Source organism: Labeo rohita, chromosome 18 (assembly GCF_022985175.1).
Source record: "Labeo rohita strain BAU-BD-2019 chromosome 18, IGBB_LRoh.1.0, whole genome shotgun sequence".
NCBI classification, from domain to species: domain Eukaryota; kingdom Metazoa; phylum Chordata; class Actinopteri; order Cypriniformes; family Cyprinidae; genus Labeo; species Labeo rohita.
Window position 1 is genome coordinate 7,058,629 of NC_066886.1, and position 15,732 is coordinate 7,074,360.

The following is a 15,732-nucleotide window of genomic DNA, read 5'->3' on the forward strand; positions in this document are numbered from 1 at the left end:
ATTGCTGACTGTTTAACTTGTCTTCAGTGAGCCTGAATTATAATTATAATTATTATTATTATTATTTTTTTTTTTTAAAGATACTGATTTGGTGCTCAAGAAACATTTCTTATTACTACCAATGTTAGAAACAGTTTTGCTACTTAAGATTTTTGAAGAACCCTTGACACATTTTTCCCATGATTTTTTGATGAATAAAAAGTTCTAATTAACAGCATTTATTTGAAAAAAATAATACTTTTTTAACATTATGAAAATGTCTACTGTTACTTTTGTGCCCTTGCTTACAAAAAAAAAAAATCACCTTTTAAATCATTTTTCATTTATGGTACTTTGAGGTTTGTTCAAATCCCTAAGTACTGCATTAGCAAGCCTCACTAATATTTTAAAACAACAAAACACTTGCAGAGCACACAGTTTAGCTACTAAAAACCAGATTATGGCTGGCTTTTACTGGATGAGATCTAAGTAAATCACTTGCGATTTTTGCCCCAGCTCAGCCTGTGAGAAGGATTATGTGGCAAGCGCTTGCTTACAAGCCTGCGGTCAACTCTTGGTCCACACTGAGAAAAGTACTTAGCAAAGACCCCTGTGCACTATTATCCTCAATAAACCACAGGTAATTACCGACCACAGGCTTACAGGAACTCACAGATTAATTGAGAGTCCATTTTAACTAATCTGATGTGGGATTCTTTCACTATTTACGATAAATGACAGCAAACCTTATTTGACTTTGACTACCAGTGAAACTGTTAAGAGATATTCTCAAAATCAGTTTGCTAACTTTAAAAGTGACAAAGCGACATAACGAAACATACAGTGTAACATACCGCTAAAGCATGGACTATATTTAAAACATCTAGGAAAAAAATCTGCCTGACATGAATGCAAAGCGCCTCCGCAGAATGTACACATTAGACAAGGCTGCACCGATAATCAAATACATTGAATCCATGGGTTTTCTAGGGCTATAACAAACCGCTGCAAGACATCATGTGGGGCCGACAGGTTCACTTTTTATATATTCGAATATCAGCAAGCCCTAATGAGCGGTTCACCTTTTCTGACTGTGGCGCTCCACACATGCGCTTCACTGTTTCAGCAGAACCAGACGAGACAGGTGCGCTCATTATCACCACTGCATTTGACACACTGAGTGATGGCAAAACACATTGGTGCGCACAATCTTACCTGAACTACCAAGATACACATGCCGATGGTTCCGAGTAGGTGCTTATTATCTTCAAGCCACTCTTCAACCTTCTCGTAGCAGCCCTGCAAGACAGGAAGAGTCATGAGATGTGATTTATCTTCTGGGCGAGAGCACTAATACAGTACAAAGAGATTGTGCATGTTTCACTTTCTAATTTGCTAGTTGTTAATTCTGATCCAGTGAAAATGAGCTGAAGGTCCAGCAGCAGCAAAAAATTGGTTTTGAGCACATGCTTGACTGCTGCGGCTGCATTTTTAACGTGCGGTGACTGAAAAAAGCACATTCAGCGATATACTGTATTTGGCTATGCGGGAAAAAAGACAAAACAGCTTTGAGTTGGCGGTGTTGTGGGCTGCTTTTCACACTAAGGTTCTGAAAAGGAAATCCATTTCCAGCAAAACCCAAAACTGTGGCGGTAACACAACATAATACCTTCAAAAAATTCTTCTGTGCAAATAGCCTTGTGTCAAAATTTGACTAATTCCTTTTGTTCTGTAAATTTAAAGCAATTTAAGACCTTTTGTTGGCTAGCTGCTTAACTTCTGGGGGAGAAGATAAATTCAAAAATTAAACGGCTTACGGTTTCAGGCTAACTTGACTACAAATGCATCCTTGTGTAATTTCTTTCCCTAGACGACGACACTAAGGTGAAATCTATTCGAAATTTTTACTCTCGTAGAAGCTTCACAACTTCAAGTATGGCTTGTTCTGCTTTAATGAAAAATGCTTTTAAAAAGAACATTGAGAATTCACCAAATGGAAATGCCTCATCCACAAACACTCCATTAGTACCTCTGTGGTAACTAAAAGCTTCAGATAAAGACAACGTGACAGTTTGACGTGTAACATCATCTGCTGATGCACGGCTGTGTCAATGGCACAAAAAAAATATTCCCTCGAGAGACCATTGCCCTCTCGCAATCTCATTTAAACATTCAGTACATTAAAATGAGTTTTCATAAGTTAAATCAGCTCCCACAGGGAAGACAAACGCATCCCGTGTCCAAAAGTGAGCGGAATACATAAAGATACATGACTCTGGCACTTTACAGACGCACTTAGAGCTCCTACCAACAGAGATGTCTTAAATCTATGGCTTTTACTGCCTTTCATTTATTAATAATAACTCTTTTCAAGGACAGAAAAGAAATCCTCTCACTTATTACCTACTGTCTTCTCTTTGATCCTGTCTCGAATCAGAGATGTTCTTTAATGAATGTAAGATGCAACAATTCAGATGTATTCAAAATGGGGATGATTAAATGGAAAGTCGTGCATTTGATATGCGGTATACGTAAAGTTCACTGCACACGTCATGGCGATTAAAAGTCTAGGGAACTATGCCACCATTATCATTGGTTGAAGTGCAGGTGTCCACTCACCCGTGTCCAGAACATGTTGGTGGAGTTGCGGCCACACTCCTGATAATGCTCTTGACAGCAGCGGTCAGGCACAACCTTTTCTTTCAGAGCCTCGTGCCAATCTGTGTAGCCAGTTACGCCACAACACTTCCACTGTCATGCGAAGGTAAAATTATTATTATTATTATTGTTTTTACATTTTTACCACACTAGATTAAGTTCTAGGTATCGATCTGTGACAATATTTTCATGATTGTTAACAAAAAAGTACCTCAGCTTGGATGATATTCCAGGCATTTCTCAGCCCAATGTTGTTGTCTGTGTTGTAGAGAGCGAGACCATCTTTCAGGTCCTGTTTTGCATTCTCACTGACCTGTGAACAGAAGGACAAGGTTATTTATAGACAATAACAAACATAATCTTGAGAATACCAAAACTGCATCCAGACCACCAAAACTACATTTGATCATTTTGACAAGTAGATTTGACAAATTAAACAAACAAGCAAACAAAAAGCTTAATATATTTGTAAGTCAGGAATACTTTTATAACTTGGTTATATATAGAGGTACATACGCAATTTCACATATTTCACTAAATAACACACTTACACAACTGCAAAAATTCAATTAAAGGATTGCTTCCAGAATAAAATTTTCTTGATAATTTACTCAACCCCATTTCATCCAAGATGTTCTTTTCTTTCTTTCTTCAGTCGAAAAGAAATGTAGGTTTTTGAGGAAAACATCCCAGGATTTTTCTCCATAAATGGACTTCAATGGTGGCCAGTGGGTTGAAGGACCAAATTGCAATTTAAATGCAGCTTCAAAGGGCTCTACACAATCCCAGCCGAGGAATAAGGGTCTTATCTAGTGAAACGACTGGTCATTTTCTAAACAAAATAAAAATGTATATACTTTTTCTCCACAAATGCTCATCTTCCACTAGCTCGACTTCACGCGTTATGCAGTCACGTTGGAAAAGTCATGAACGGTTAGTTCTTTGTGTACTTTGGTTCAAAAAAGTAGGGTAGGGTGAAAAACCCCATCTCCTTTTCTCCTCCAATTTCAAAATCGTCAAACATCGTTATTTCACCTTTCTTGGTAAAGGGCGTTTGATTTTCTTGTAAACACTGGGTTGTCTGCATACATAATGTGTGACCTTTACAACGTGACTATGTTATGTGAGTTGAGCTAGTGCAAGATGAGCATTTGTGGTTATGAAGTGTATAAAATTGTATTATTTTTTAGAAAAAGACATTGTTTCACTAGATAAGATCCTTATTCCTTGGCTGGGATCGTGTAGAGCCCTTTGAAGCTGCACTGAAATTGCAATTTGGACCTTTAACCTGTTGACCACCACTGAAGTCCACTATGTGGAGAAAAATGGAATGTTTTCCTCAACAGCCTTAATTTCTTTTTAGTCTAATAAAGAAAGACATGAGCATCTTGGATGACACAGAGGTGAGTGAACTAATCCTTTAACTGTATATGTATTTTAACTGGAGTATGTATTCATTCAAGTAGTTTGAATAAATAAAAGCAAATATGTATAAATATTAGCATTGCAAATAGTGAAAAACCATAAGCAAGTTCTAAGAGAAATTCACCTCCTTGTCTATCCTAATAAGCAGTCTTTGTTTAGTCAATACCTGTCATCGGGTTCTCGCCTACTGCGTCAAATTAATATAATTAGCATCATTCATTGGCTGCCACAGTGAGCAGAGCGTTAAAAAGCATGCCAACGTTGACTCTGGAAGACAACATACTCGTATACGACGTGCTGGAATCACTATCATTTCCCCTTCGGCTGGGGTAGATAAATATTTCGCTGGCAGTTTTAATGAGGTGTACGATCTCACATTAGTGGTTCAGCGCACTCTGGCCCAGAGCGACGGAAGTGCAGGATGATTAGAGTTTGACAGAGCGCCGGTCCTGATACAGACGCACACTAGATTAACATCATTTCACCCCAGAGAAAAGACAAAATACCATACCCTTAAATTTCAGGCATATTTCAGTGAATGCCTCTCACACAGACCAATAAATAAGATATATAGAGATAATATCTGCACTTACAACTTTAAAATGATGATTTATTGTCACGCTTCATATTGCGAACATTCAGTGTTTTACTCTGATCTAAAATACTTCTGAAGAAAACGTTTTTCCGTGCACGATGCTAGGATGTTGTGGATGGTTTCGAGTTCTATCATATTCTAGATTCGTAAAAAGGGTTATAATATAAACGGTTTGGAAATGTTCATTGGTGCAAGTCTATGGGATCTTTTTTGCCAACTTTTTTTATCTTCCAGGCAGAAATGATAAGTAAAGTAAATCACTTATAAAAGTACTAACACAGCTCTGCTCAATAAGCCGCATAATTTGCGGTATCATTCATGTACCAGCTAACATACTGGTTAAAATAAATTTAAAAATGCATGTTTTGGATAAAAGTGTCTTTTTATGATAAAAGTGTGAAGTTGCAGGGTGCATGTACAAGTACGAGTAACAGAAAGGCTTGCCTTAGCAAACAGCACTAATAATAAAACAAATTGAAACATTCATGCTGTGAAACCTCTTTGAATGCTGAGGGAAATTATTTAATGAAGAGTATAAAATTTTAATTCTGATAATCTTTTAAATATATGTGGAAATTGGCCTAAAATGTCCTCTGGAGACCTCCGTCATGTGAAATGCTTTTTACATTCTTTCCAGTCATGCCATGATGAAATAAATTCATCCAATGATGCAGAACAGCAGCAATAATACTAAGTCAAAACAAGATATTAAAAAGCTGGTAGAAGGCATATGTCTCTCTCGCTGGAGTGTGCACTCATTAGACCCAGATATTCTTCGTGGTGGGTAACGCTGTGTGAGTAGCCACGTTTTAGAATGGAAAGAATAAAATGAAAGGTGAATAAGCACCATCATCCTTCTCTACGGAAAAATCTCGAGACCTCAGAGTCTCATTATACAAGAATACATCAAAGCACACTCTCGGCTCCATCAGGGTACACTGTGACATCATTCCTTTCACGTCCTGCTTGGAACACATGATGATCAGAACTGTTTGGTAATGGCTGTTCTTTTATAACTAAAGAAAGCGTCCCAATTACCCAGTACACGAGACTTCCATATCCCACAAGGTCCAATTACAATTAGACTCGGACTTACAATAAATTCTTAATCAGCTTGTGCCTGAAAAAGTCACGCAATTCTGTTCCATCCTGTTCAAACAGCAAAACAGCATGTCTAATGGAGGGATGTTACATGTCCGACTAAGCCTCCCTAATGCCATGAGCTGAGTAGGATTCCTAGAAAACTTGTTTTTTTTTTTTTGTTTTTTTTTTAGACAAGAATTATTTTTCTTACAGAGTACAGTATCAGGTCATAAAAAAAGACAGTGCTGAATAAGTACTTTAAAGGTAGGGCTCTATGATTTCCGTGATGTGGAAAACGCGGACGGAATCGTGGAATCTAGTCATAAAAATGGAATTTACAGTATAACGCAGAATGTCATGGAATTTGCCAAAGTTTGGATGAATAAATTAAAAGTACGTCAGTACTTTTAAACCAAAATGCGATATGGACTAGTGTCTATGAATATTAAGCCACAAAAGTCTTTGCGTGAATGAATGCCACAGGTTTTGTTTATTACACACATACTGAAGCGCGCCTGACACTTGCTGTGTTTTCAGCCTTTAAGAATACAGGAACATCTATAAAACTGTTCTGAAAGTCACTTCATGAGCATTTTACAGTTTCTTTTAAGAAAAAACTACTGTCATATCGTATACAAACGGAAACTTAAACTTCTTCACAGCAACCAGACAGAATAAAATTTCGGTTTAACTTGAAGAAACTGTGACAGAAATATATGACTTAATGACAGTACTCCTACTAATAAAAAATTATAATTTAGCAGAAAAAATATTTACCAGAAAAATGTAAATACACAAAAATATTTCTGGAAAAAATAAAAAATAAATAAATAATAATAATATTTTGTATTACAGTCAATTAATTAGAGATGCTTTTGATTATTAAACCATTAAACAATTCATAGAAAACACAGAATTTGGTTAAAAAATGAATTTGAGAAAAAATAAAACATTTCATAAGGCCTTCAAATTTAAATTTTTATTAGACTCTTAATAATTTGCTCTTAAATTGTGCAAGTTTCATGATTTTTAGTTTAATGCTTTTTTATTAATAAAACGTAATTTAATTATTAACAAAGAGTCAAGTGAAGCTGAAACGGGTTTGTGCTCAGTAAGCATTTTATGCTTTTTTTGATTTTTAATGCTTTTGTTCAGCAACAATGCTTTATATTCATTGAAAATGGTAGTAAAGATGTTCAACTTGTTATGAAAAAATACACATTTCTTTTAAAACATCTATACATCAAAAAATATTAATGTTTTCACAAAATTTTCAAGCAGCCATTAAATAGTTTTCAACATAAATAAAAATGTTTCGAGCAGCAGACCAGCATAGTAGAAGACTGGAGTAATGGCTGATGAAAATTTAGATATCTTTCACGACAGGAATAAATTACACTGTTAATATATTGAAATAGTTATTTTAAATGGTAATAACATTTCACAATATTACTGTTTTATTGTATTTTTAATTGAATAAATGCAATACTTGTGATCAAAAAAAAAAAAAAAAAAATTAAGATGGGGTTAAGAAATAAGAAAACACTCCAAACATCTTAGCAACAGCCTGTCAAGCATGCCTGCATTTTTTAAAAAATGTATCTAGTAATCACAGACCTCTGGAAAAGTTATTGAAAGTCATGGTTGAAATGCAGCAGTCATGTCAAATAATCTAGTCATCTTTCTTTTCATCCAAAAACCCACAAACAGGGCTAGCGGAGGACTCTGAAACAACTTCTGACAACAAAAGGGAAGCTGTCCTATCCTCAGAGGCGAACGCTATCTGCGATGATAAATATCCTGTCACTGAAATGAAAAGTACTGGTGAGATCCTATTCTGCTCCAGTCGCCATCTTGCAAGCCCTAAGGGACGAGCTATGCTAATGAGACATACTGTTAGAAGCATCATATTATGCAGAAAGTTAATTAGTTCCTTCCTCAGACATTGAGTTCATGGGAAGAGTGCCAGTGTGAATGAAAGGTTACTGTAAAGAAGTCCAGACATGACTGTCAATCCAAATCAAGAAGGATGAACTGCAGCCCAATTGGTTTGCAGTGATTTATCTGTTTTGGGACAATGATAAAATAGTCAGCTGCACAACCAAGGCCAAAATTGTATTATTAAAGGGTTCAAGGGTTCAAAACGTACAATCTCTTATTTAGTGGAAATTGGTGTAGAAAAAGATTTTACTCAGAACCTGCTAGCAAATGTCAAATTTCAACAGTAACACACTGAATTAATGTGAAATTTTGAAGTAGAGAATCTGAAATAGCATTTTCTTGGAAAACAATCATTTGCATATTGCAAAAATCTCAAGAGCCATTAAATCCACTGTTACATACTATACTAGCGCTCAAAAAGCGAAAGGAGCATATGTTTCCCATGGCCTGTGGCTGCTTGTTGCTAATGCATAGCTCATTAGGAGTTTGTATACCTGGCTTTGGGTTGTGTTTAAATAATGTCTGTCCGGTTGGATACAGTCTCATGAATGCACAGTCCAAAGCCATTTCAGCCAGCGCAAGCATCTGGATCGTGTGAATGACCTAGCGGCTTCTTGGTGTTTGATTTGTAATCATTCCTCTCGTTAGTTTCCTATGTTCTCAGGCAACATGTGAATGTAAAGATGTTGGTGTTTGTTTGGGAACGTAGAGGGTTTGACCTTAAGGTCACATGTTAGATGTAGCTAACAGATGATGTCATTATCTATACCAACAATTCTTGGGTTGAACTGGGAGTGGAAATGAGAGTGAATGGTGATATAGTGAGGAAGCCGTGTGCTTTTCTTCAAGTCTCGTCTGTGTGTGTTTGAGTCTCCGGAGTGTGGACAGGTTTGGACAGGTTTGTCATATTTTTGCCCTGGGGGCTTGGGTTTGTGGAGATGTGTCAGCACAATGTGTGCATTGAGGAAAGCCTGCTGTTTGCTAAAGAGTAAAAAAAAGATGAGGTCAGACAGAAGATTCGTCCATCACCTCTGCTACGCCAACAAAAAAAGTTTTGAGCAATTTACAGTCTGTAAACAAACACCCCTAAATCCTAACTTCAAGGGATAATTCAATTTAAAGAGGAAAAGGTTTTGTTTATTTGCTCAAGTCGTTTCTTAACCACAGGATTTTCAGTGGAACTCAAAAAGTGAATTCTGGCCACTCTTTTCAACAGAGAACAGACCAAAATGAAGTTACTATTCATTGGTTTGCTCTCCTTCTAGGAGTTTATGAAAGAAGTGTTTTTTTTTTGGCCACTCTTTTCAATCTGTCAAGCTTCAAAATGTAAATTAAAGCTGCAAGCAGCATTGAAAGGGCCCTTGCTCAAGCCCGGTGGCCTTATGAAAATAGCAAAAGGTGGGCAATATGCATTTAAAGTGGTAAATATAGAAGAAATATGTCAAAGTCAGTTATATGGTTCCAAACTTCCTGCTACCAGGCGGCGGCGCTATGTCTACAACTGGATATTGGCATGTAGATGTCTTCAGGCCAGCACTTTTCTAAAACATACGAAGTCTGGTGCAGACTGAAAGTGGTATGTTTGAGTTAGCACAAAGCATGACGTATCCTATTGCCATCAAAACCTTTCTTCAAAGTTGTCCTAAACCTAAAACAATGTTTTTGTCTTAGGACAACTTTGATGAACTTTTTTGATCCACTTTAAATGTTGACTACTGTATAACAGAATATCAACCTTTAGATGTGTTCAGGCCAGGATTCTTATCGAAGGTGTGAAGTTTGGGGCAGATCGGACATTACATGGCTGAGCTACAATACCTTCTAGTCCCATGGCGAAACATCTACAGACGGCCTTTAGAGTAGTATATTATATAAAAATATAAGGTTGCAAATCTCTATGAGGAGCTTGTTAGAGCATGAAACATGCCACTTCCTGTTGCCAGCAGGTGGCGCTATGGCTATGACTGAATATGGTCGGCATGTGTCTCTTTTCAAACACGAATTGTGGTGCAGATCAGACATCGTTTCCATGAATTATAACAACTTCCTTTGTCATGGCGAAACATCAAAGTTTGTCAGGCCACCATAGACACACCCTTCAACGAAAACTAAAGATCTTCGCAATTTATTGTCACAAAAGGATCCTCACCCCATCAGTGCTTGGGCCATAAAAAACAATAAAACTGGTCCATATGACACCATATTGCAAATCTTTTGAAATCGTACAAAATCTTAATGTGATGAACAAACCAAAATTAAGCTGTTTTTCATTGCTTAGCTCTTCTAATAGGAATTCAAGTTCATGAGAATAATGAGTTGGATCGTTTCAATGAATCAATCAGTCAGTCCAGTTCACAAAACAGATCTGACTGATTTGTTTATTAATCAAATTCCAACTCACGTTGAACTCACTGACTCTATGATTTTCTTGTGGTAACAGTTAACATGTACAAATCATACAGACAACCTATGGTATTATTGTATCTTTTTGCATGCATTTATGTGTATTTTACATGAAAAGAAAGACCAATACATCATTTAAAATTCCTCTGTGCTGGAAGGGTTTGAAACAACATGAGGCTGAGTTAGTGCCTGAATTTCCACAATTGAGGATGAACTATCCCTTTAACAACCACTTCCACACTGGAAATAATGTTCCATTAGCACACATAAGAGCCTACCGACGTAAGTGCCTGTCATGGGATGGTAATTTCCAGCCCAGATGATGGGCCAGACTCTTGATCAGCAAGGGAAAGTCTGGCCATGCTGTGAGCTGGCAAGATACTCTCAGCGTGGGTCCTACTGTCACGCCGTCAGGTGCTTCGAAACCTGGCTCGAAGTCCCCAAAACCCTGGCTGACCGCCTCACCTGTTCAGGTGGTTTACAAGACACATTTGCTGCTTTAAGCTTATGAAGTGGAAAATGGCTGTTTATATAGTCAAGCCTGACGTAAATCATTTCAACACTGGCACATTTGTTGTTGATTTGTTTAATGTGAGTAATTCAGAGCTAAAATCGGCAAGTAAACAAGCAACCACAATAATGCTGCCACATGACATCACAAGCTTCACACTACCAGAAAATAACAGGACATACAGGGACAACCAGTGTTTTGTTCGACTAAATTATGATATGAGTTTGGGGACCTTTAAAATGGACTTCATAGCAAATGACACTCTCAATCCATTCCCTGCACATGTGGGTTGCTACTAATTTTTAGAACATCACTAATTGTGTCGCTTTTACCATGTAATGGCACAACATTAGAGACTAAAAACTGTGAGTCATCTGCGGATTAAATCGTAGCCACAGCTGAGGAGGCGAAAGTGCACGGTAATGCTCTTCATCTGTCTCTGTAAGCCTATCCGAAAAAAATCACGCTACCGTGCTTCCCCCTTTTCAAACCAGCTAATATGGCTTCATTTGGCCGCCGTCCTGCGGCACACGCGCAGGAATGAGATCATGAGCGTAAAGACGGATGCTCTAATCTGGTGCCTAGCCTTCGCCATCTGCTGCAGTCAGATGGTGGGTCACTGCAGGACCCACGTGTGTGCTTTAATCCACCGCGTTCACGTACGCTCAGTTAGGTGGAGACCTACTATACCTCTGTTTCGCCAACATATCTGCAGGAGGGAAGCATCTTGCTGAGTTAAAGATCGAGGATGGCACAAAACATCAAGAGTGAAACTTTACAGATCTCACATTATGAAGCTGTAACAATGAGAAATAGATTTGAATTTTGTAAATTTGACAAATTAGGTTTTTGTGTGGCGTATTTAAACATATATCATATTAAATACACTACCAGTCAAAAGTTTTTGGACATTTTTAATGTTTTTTTAAAGAAGTCTCTTCTGCTCACCAAGCCTGCATTTATTTGATCCAAAATACAGCAAAGGCAGTATCATTTTGAAATATTTTACTATTTAAAATAACTGCTTTCTATTTGAATATATTTTAAAATGTAATTTATTCCTGAGATGTAAAGCTAAATTTTCTGCATCATTACTCCAGTCTTCAGTGTCACATGATCCTTTAGAAATCATTCTAATATGCTGATTTGCCGTTCCAAAAACTTTATTATTATCAATATTCAAAACTCAAATTTTACCAAAAAGCTACATTTTATTAAATGTCACATGTCTAAAATTCAAATTTACAAAATACTAAATTTTAAAAATTCTAAATTCAGTTTTTTTCTAGCTCTATAGAACATCCTAACCAGTACTACCTGAGCTAAATGCTTGGCTTAACTTTGTGGTTTGTACAGAAAAAGCGTGCTTTCATACACTGCCAGCACAATTTTTTCCCTCAGATGTGATAATGAATGCCTTGTGATTTGAAGATCAAATAATGGAGTCAATTAAACATTCCTCTGATCACTCACGCCATTCTGTGCAGACCGAGCTGCAGGTTTTGAGTGACGGCGGTACCCCTGCCGCCCAGTTCATGTGGTAGAGAAATGAAAGAGACGTGCTCACAGCCCTGTGCGGTTGATACAAATCTCTATATCTCATCTTCCCTCGCTCTTCTCTGAAGTATCTCCTTCGTCACTTTGTGTTAAAGGTCATATAGGTATCTCATATCGGTAGTACGAACAACATCAGTACATGGCTGGAGCTCTCAGAGTGGTCTTTAAAGACTAATACATGTTGGGTACACTGCCTTCAGCCTAGCTTTCGTCATATAAAGGTACAACCTTGAGTCGGTACACAATGGAAAAAAAAGTGTGGTTGCAGAAACAAATTTACACAGACAGGAGCAAGCAAGTCTTATGGTTGAAAAAAACATGGCGTTCATTTTGCCACCAAAACACAGCCTCAGTTTGCAGTCCACGCTTGAGTGTGAGTTACATGCTCTGATAAGACAACCAAGCAGTCCTCGTACCTTGGAGATACGCAGATCCTAATCTCTAAATGGATTGTGGCTAAGTGAATTACTTTAGCTTCCACAGAGAGCATGGCAAACGGAGTGAATAATGAACCACCCAGAAATCCTTGACGGGATTCAACACCTCCAAGCATCCTGCCGTACATTTGGGAAGTGCCCTTGAAAAGGAGACTGAAGCATCTGTTTGGTGACACTCGCAACTTCATCAAAGAGGAAACGAGACCTCTGCGTGCTCTGGGTGGGTAGTAATCCACCAGGATCTTCATGGTGTCAAAAGGTCAGACTGCCCTGTTTTAGATATTCCAGTTGGCACAGTATCGCTTCCAGTTGTGTGCGTGCGTGCTGCCCCGAAGGCCATGAGAAAGAGGCTGAACGCTGAGGCAGGTGGAAGGACTGACTGAGAAAGAGCTCAGCGTCAATTACTTGGTGACAACTGGCCGGGATTAGGCCTTGTTGTGTGGGGTGACCTCTGACCTTTGAGTGCTCGCCTGGTGATGAAAACTCTTAACCTGCACTGCCCAAGACAAGAGAGGGGGCTGTTCTTTAAAGAACTTGCTGACCTGATTAAGCTGGGGAAATGGGACAAACATTCAACAGTTTATAGCTGGGTTTTCATCCAGACATACTACATAAAGTGGATGACCGAAAAAAAAAATTAACATAAGAAAATGTATGTTTGTTTGAGGTTGACCATTTTTGCTATGTAAGAATTAGTGTTGTCAATCAATCAATAAAAAAAACAAAACAATTAATTGCATTTTTCTAAAATTAATTAATCCCACCTAATATTAAAGTTTTTAAATATACTTCTATATTGCAATAATTTCACATTCAATCTTTAAATTAATGTAGAAACTTCATAAAGATTTTTATTACTGATACCAGTATTACTCTTTAGTCTCTAGGATTTTTTTGTAATATTTAACCATTGACTATAGCCATTCAACATTACAGTATAAGTGAGAGCTATCAATTTTAACATTTATTAGACTTTAAAAAATAACTTCTAATTTAGGTGAACTTCATCTTCAAATAAACCCATTATAATAAATGTCATATTTACCTGTGCCCTGAAGCAATATACATACATATACAGAAATATACAGAAATTAAATAAAGTTATCAAACACTAAATTCTAAATTAAACATAGATGAATCCTTTAAGCTACAAAAGTCATTGATTTCCTTTTTCTTTTGTTCTTTGGTTAACAGACATCACAGCAGCTGGGTTATTAGATTTGGCTGCTATCACTTTAAGAGCTACCTCTGCTGAACATGACACGGATCGGACACGCATGCTCAAAGTTTCATTCGTGCTTTAATATGAAATGATACAGGTTACAGTGTGCACCACCGTATTTGTGCGTGCAATTGAGGAGCACGCACTATGCACAGGAAAGGACAGGAAAATTTGTTTTTACTGACATATGTGACCCTGGACTACAAAACCTGTCATAAGGGTCCATTGATGTATGGTTTGTTAGGATATATATATATATATATATATATATATATATATATTGAGAAAATCACCTTTAAAGTAGTCCAAATGAAGTTCTTAGCAATGCATATTACTAATCAAAAATTAAGCTGGAACATGATCTTTACTTAATATCCTAATGATTTTTGGCATAAAAGAAAAATCAATACTTTTGACCCACACAATGTACAGTATTGTTGGCCATTGCTACAAATATACCCATGCTACTTATGACTGGTTTTGTGGTCCAGGGTCACAAATGGTGACCCTAGCTCTGCCCCTGCGTTAAATACTTTTTAATGTTTTTAAACATTAAAAAAAAACTGCATTAATGTGACAATTTTGACAACACTAGTAAAAATACATGCACATAAACTACAATGAAAATACATTCCCGAATCAATAATGGATGTTTACAGGACATTCTGGAGATTTCATGTGGGCGTGGCTAAACAGCACAACCCAAACTGTTCTGCTACTCATTTGCTTACAGATTTTAATTGTTTAATGATTTACGTAATGCCTGGTTAGGATAAGATGCAATTTGATGGGATTTTTCTATCCGCCATGCAAAATCAAAGCCGAAGTATTTGCCACTAATTAGAGATTAGATAGAAATACAGTAAAATCATTTGCACAATATAAAACTGGTGAACAGGCTTACCTTATCAGAGTAGACAAAGAAAAGAATGAGCAGAATCAGCTCAGCCAGCAGAATAATCAGCAAGACAATGAAGAACTGCAAGAAGAAACACACAAAAAAGAAAGTGAGTGGTACGGTTGAGACAAAGGGAAAGACCTGTCTGAATGAATCATCTCAGCTTTCTAGACTCACTCTCTCCCTCTCATTCTATTTCACTTCTTCAGCTAAATATTTACACAGTCTTCCACACAGCATGCGCCTGTCAGCCAGTAAACACTATTTCGCTGAGTGCTCAGTACATTTTCCAGTCATCTCCTGATGACCGTTCCTGTCAAAGTGCATCTGAAACGCAGATTCGGGCCATCTGAAAGCCTTTAAGACACTTGTTTATTGAACCTCGACATTGACAGGTCCGCAAAATAAGTTCCCTTCTGCCATTAGAGGAGGGTGAGAGCGATTGCGTTGACTACGTGTGGCCTCGCCAACCGCTGAATGACAATATGTGTATACGTCTGCTCTGCCGCGACTTTACTCGCTGGTCCGGGCCATATGGGGTACGTAAATAGAGCAAAGTTGAAGGAATGGATGTGAAGACGGCAAAAGCTTTGAAGGTTCTTCCTTCCTAGACCTCTGGGGGAAGAGCGTGCTACACCACATCCAGAAACAGGGCCGGATGCTTAGATCTCAAATCCAGTGACGCGAAAACCCTTCTCTGATGTCTCACTCTCCCTCACAGCCATGGACACGGCATATATACAGCACAGATAGTAAAATCTAAAGGTCAGGCCATACGAATTTACACCGCTCCTATCTAATAGGCATTTAGTGAACCGTAGGAACTGGAGATTGACATTAAAAAGTGATGGAGATGATGATTCTGGGTTTGACTGGATTTGTGAATTCTCCAAATGTCTCTTCCTTCACTTGAACTGAATCTAACGTGACTTTTTTCTTTTCGAATCACATGGCAAGTTCACAAGCGGACAGCGCAGTATTTAATATTCGTTTACCAGAACGAAACAATAAGACTTGACATAC

At 37.6% G+C, this 15,732-nt stretch overlaps 1 protein-coding gene across 8 annotated transcripts in view; it reads right to left on the bottom strand.

Moving 5' to 3' along the window:
• The window catches only part of tspan9a (tetraspanin 9a), a 211,779-nt gene that overhangs the window by 9,053 nt on the left and 186,994 nt on the right, over positions 1-15,732 (bottom strand). For all 8 annotated transcript variants that reach the window (XR_007829692.1, XR_007829691.1, XR_007829689.1 and 5 more), the window contains 4 exons: positions 14,716-14,790; positions 2,849-2,950; positions 2,599-2,730; positions 1,195-1,278 (listed from right to left, as the gene is read on the bottom strand). Coding sequence is in view for 4 of the 8 variants with exons in the window: in XM_051135004.1 (XP_050990961.1) it covers positions 1,195-1,278; positions 2,599-2,730; positions 2,849-2,950; positions 14,716-14,790 (393 nt within the window). In the remaining 4 variants the exon portion in view is untranslated. The remainder of the gene's footprint in view (positions 1-1,194; positions 1,279-2,598; positions 2,731-2,848; positions 2,951-14,715; positions 14,791-15,732) is intronic.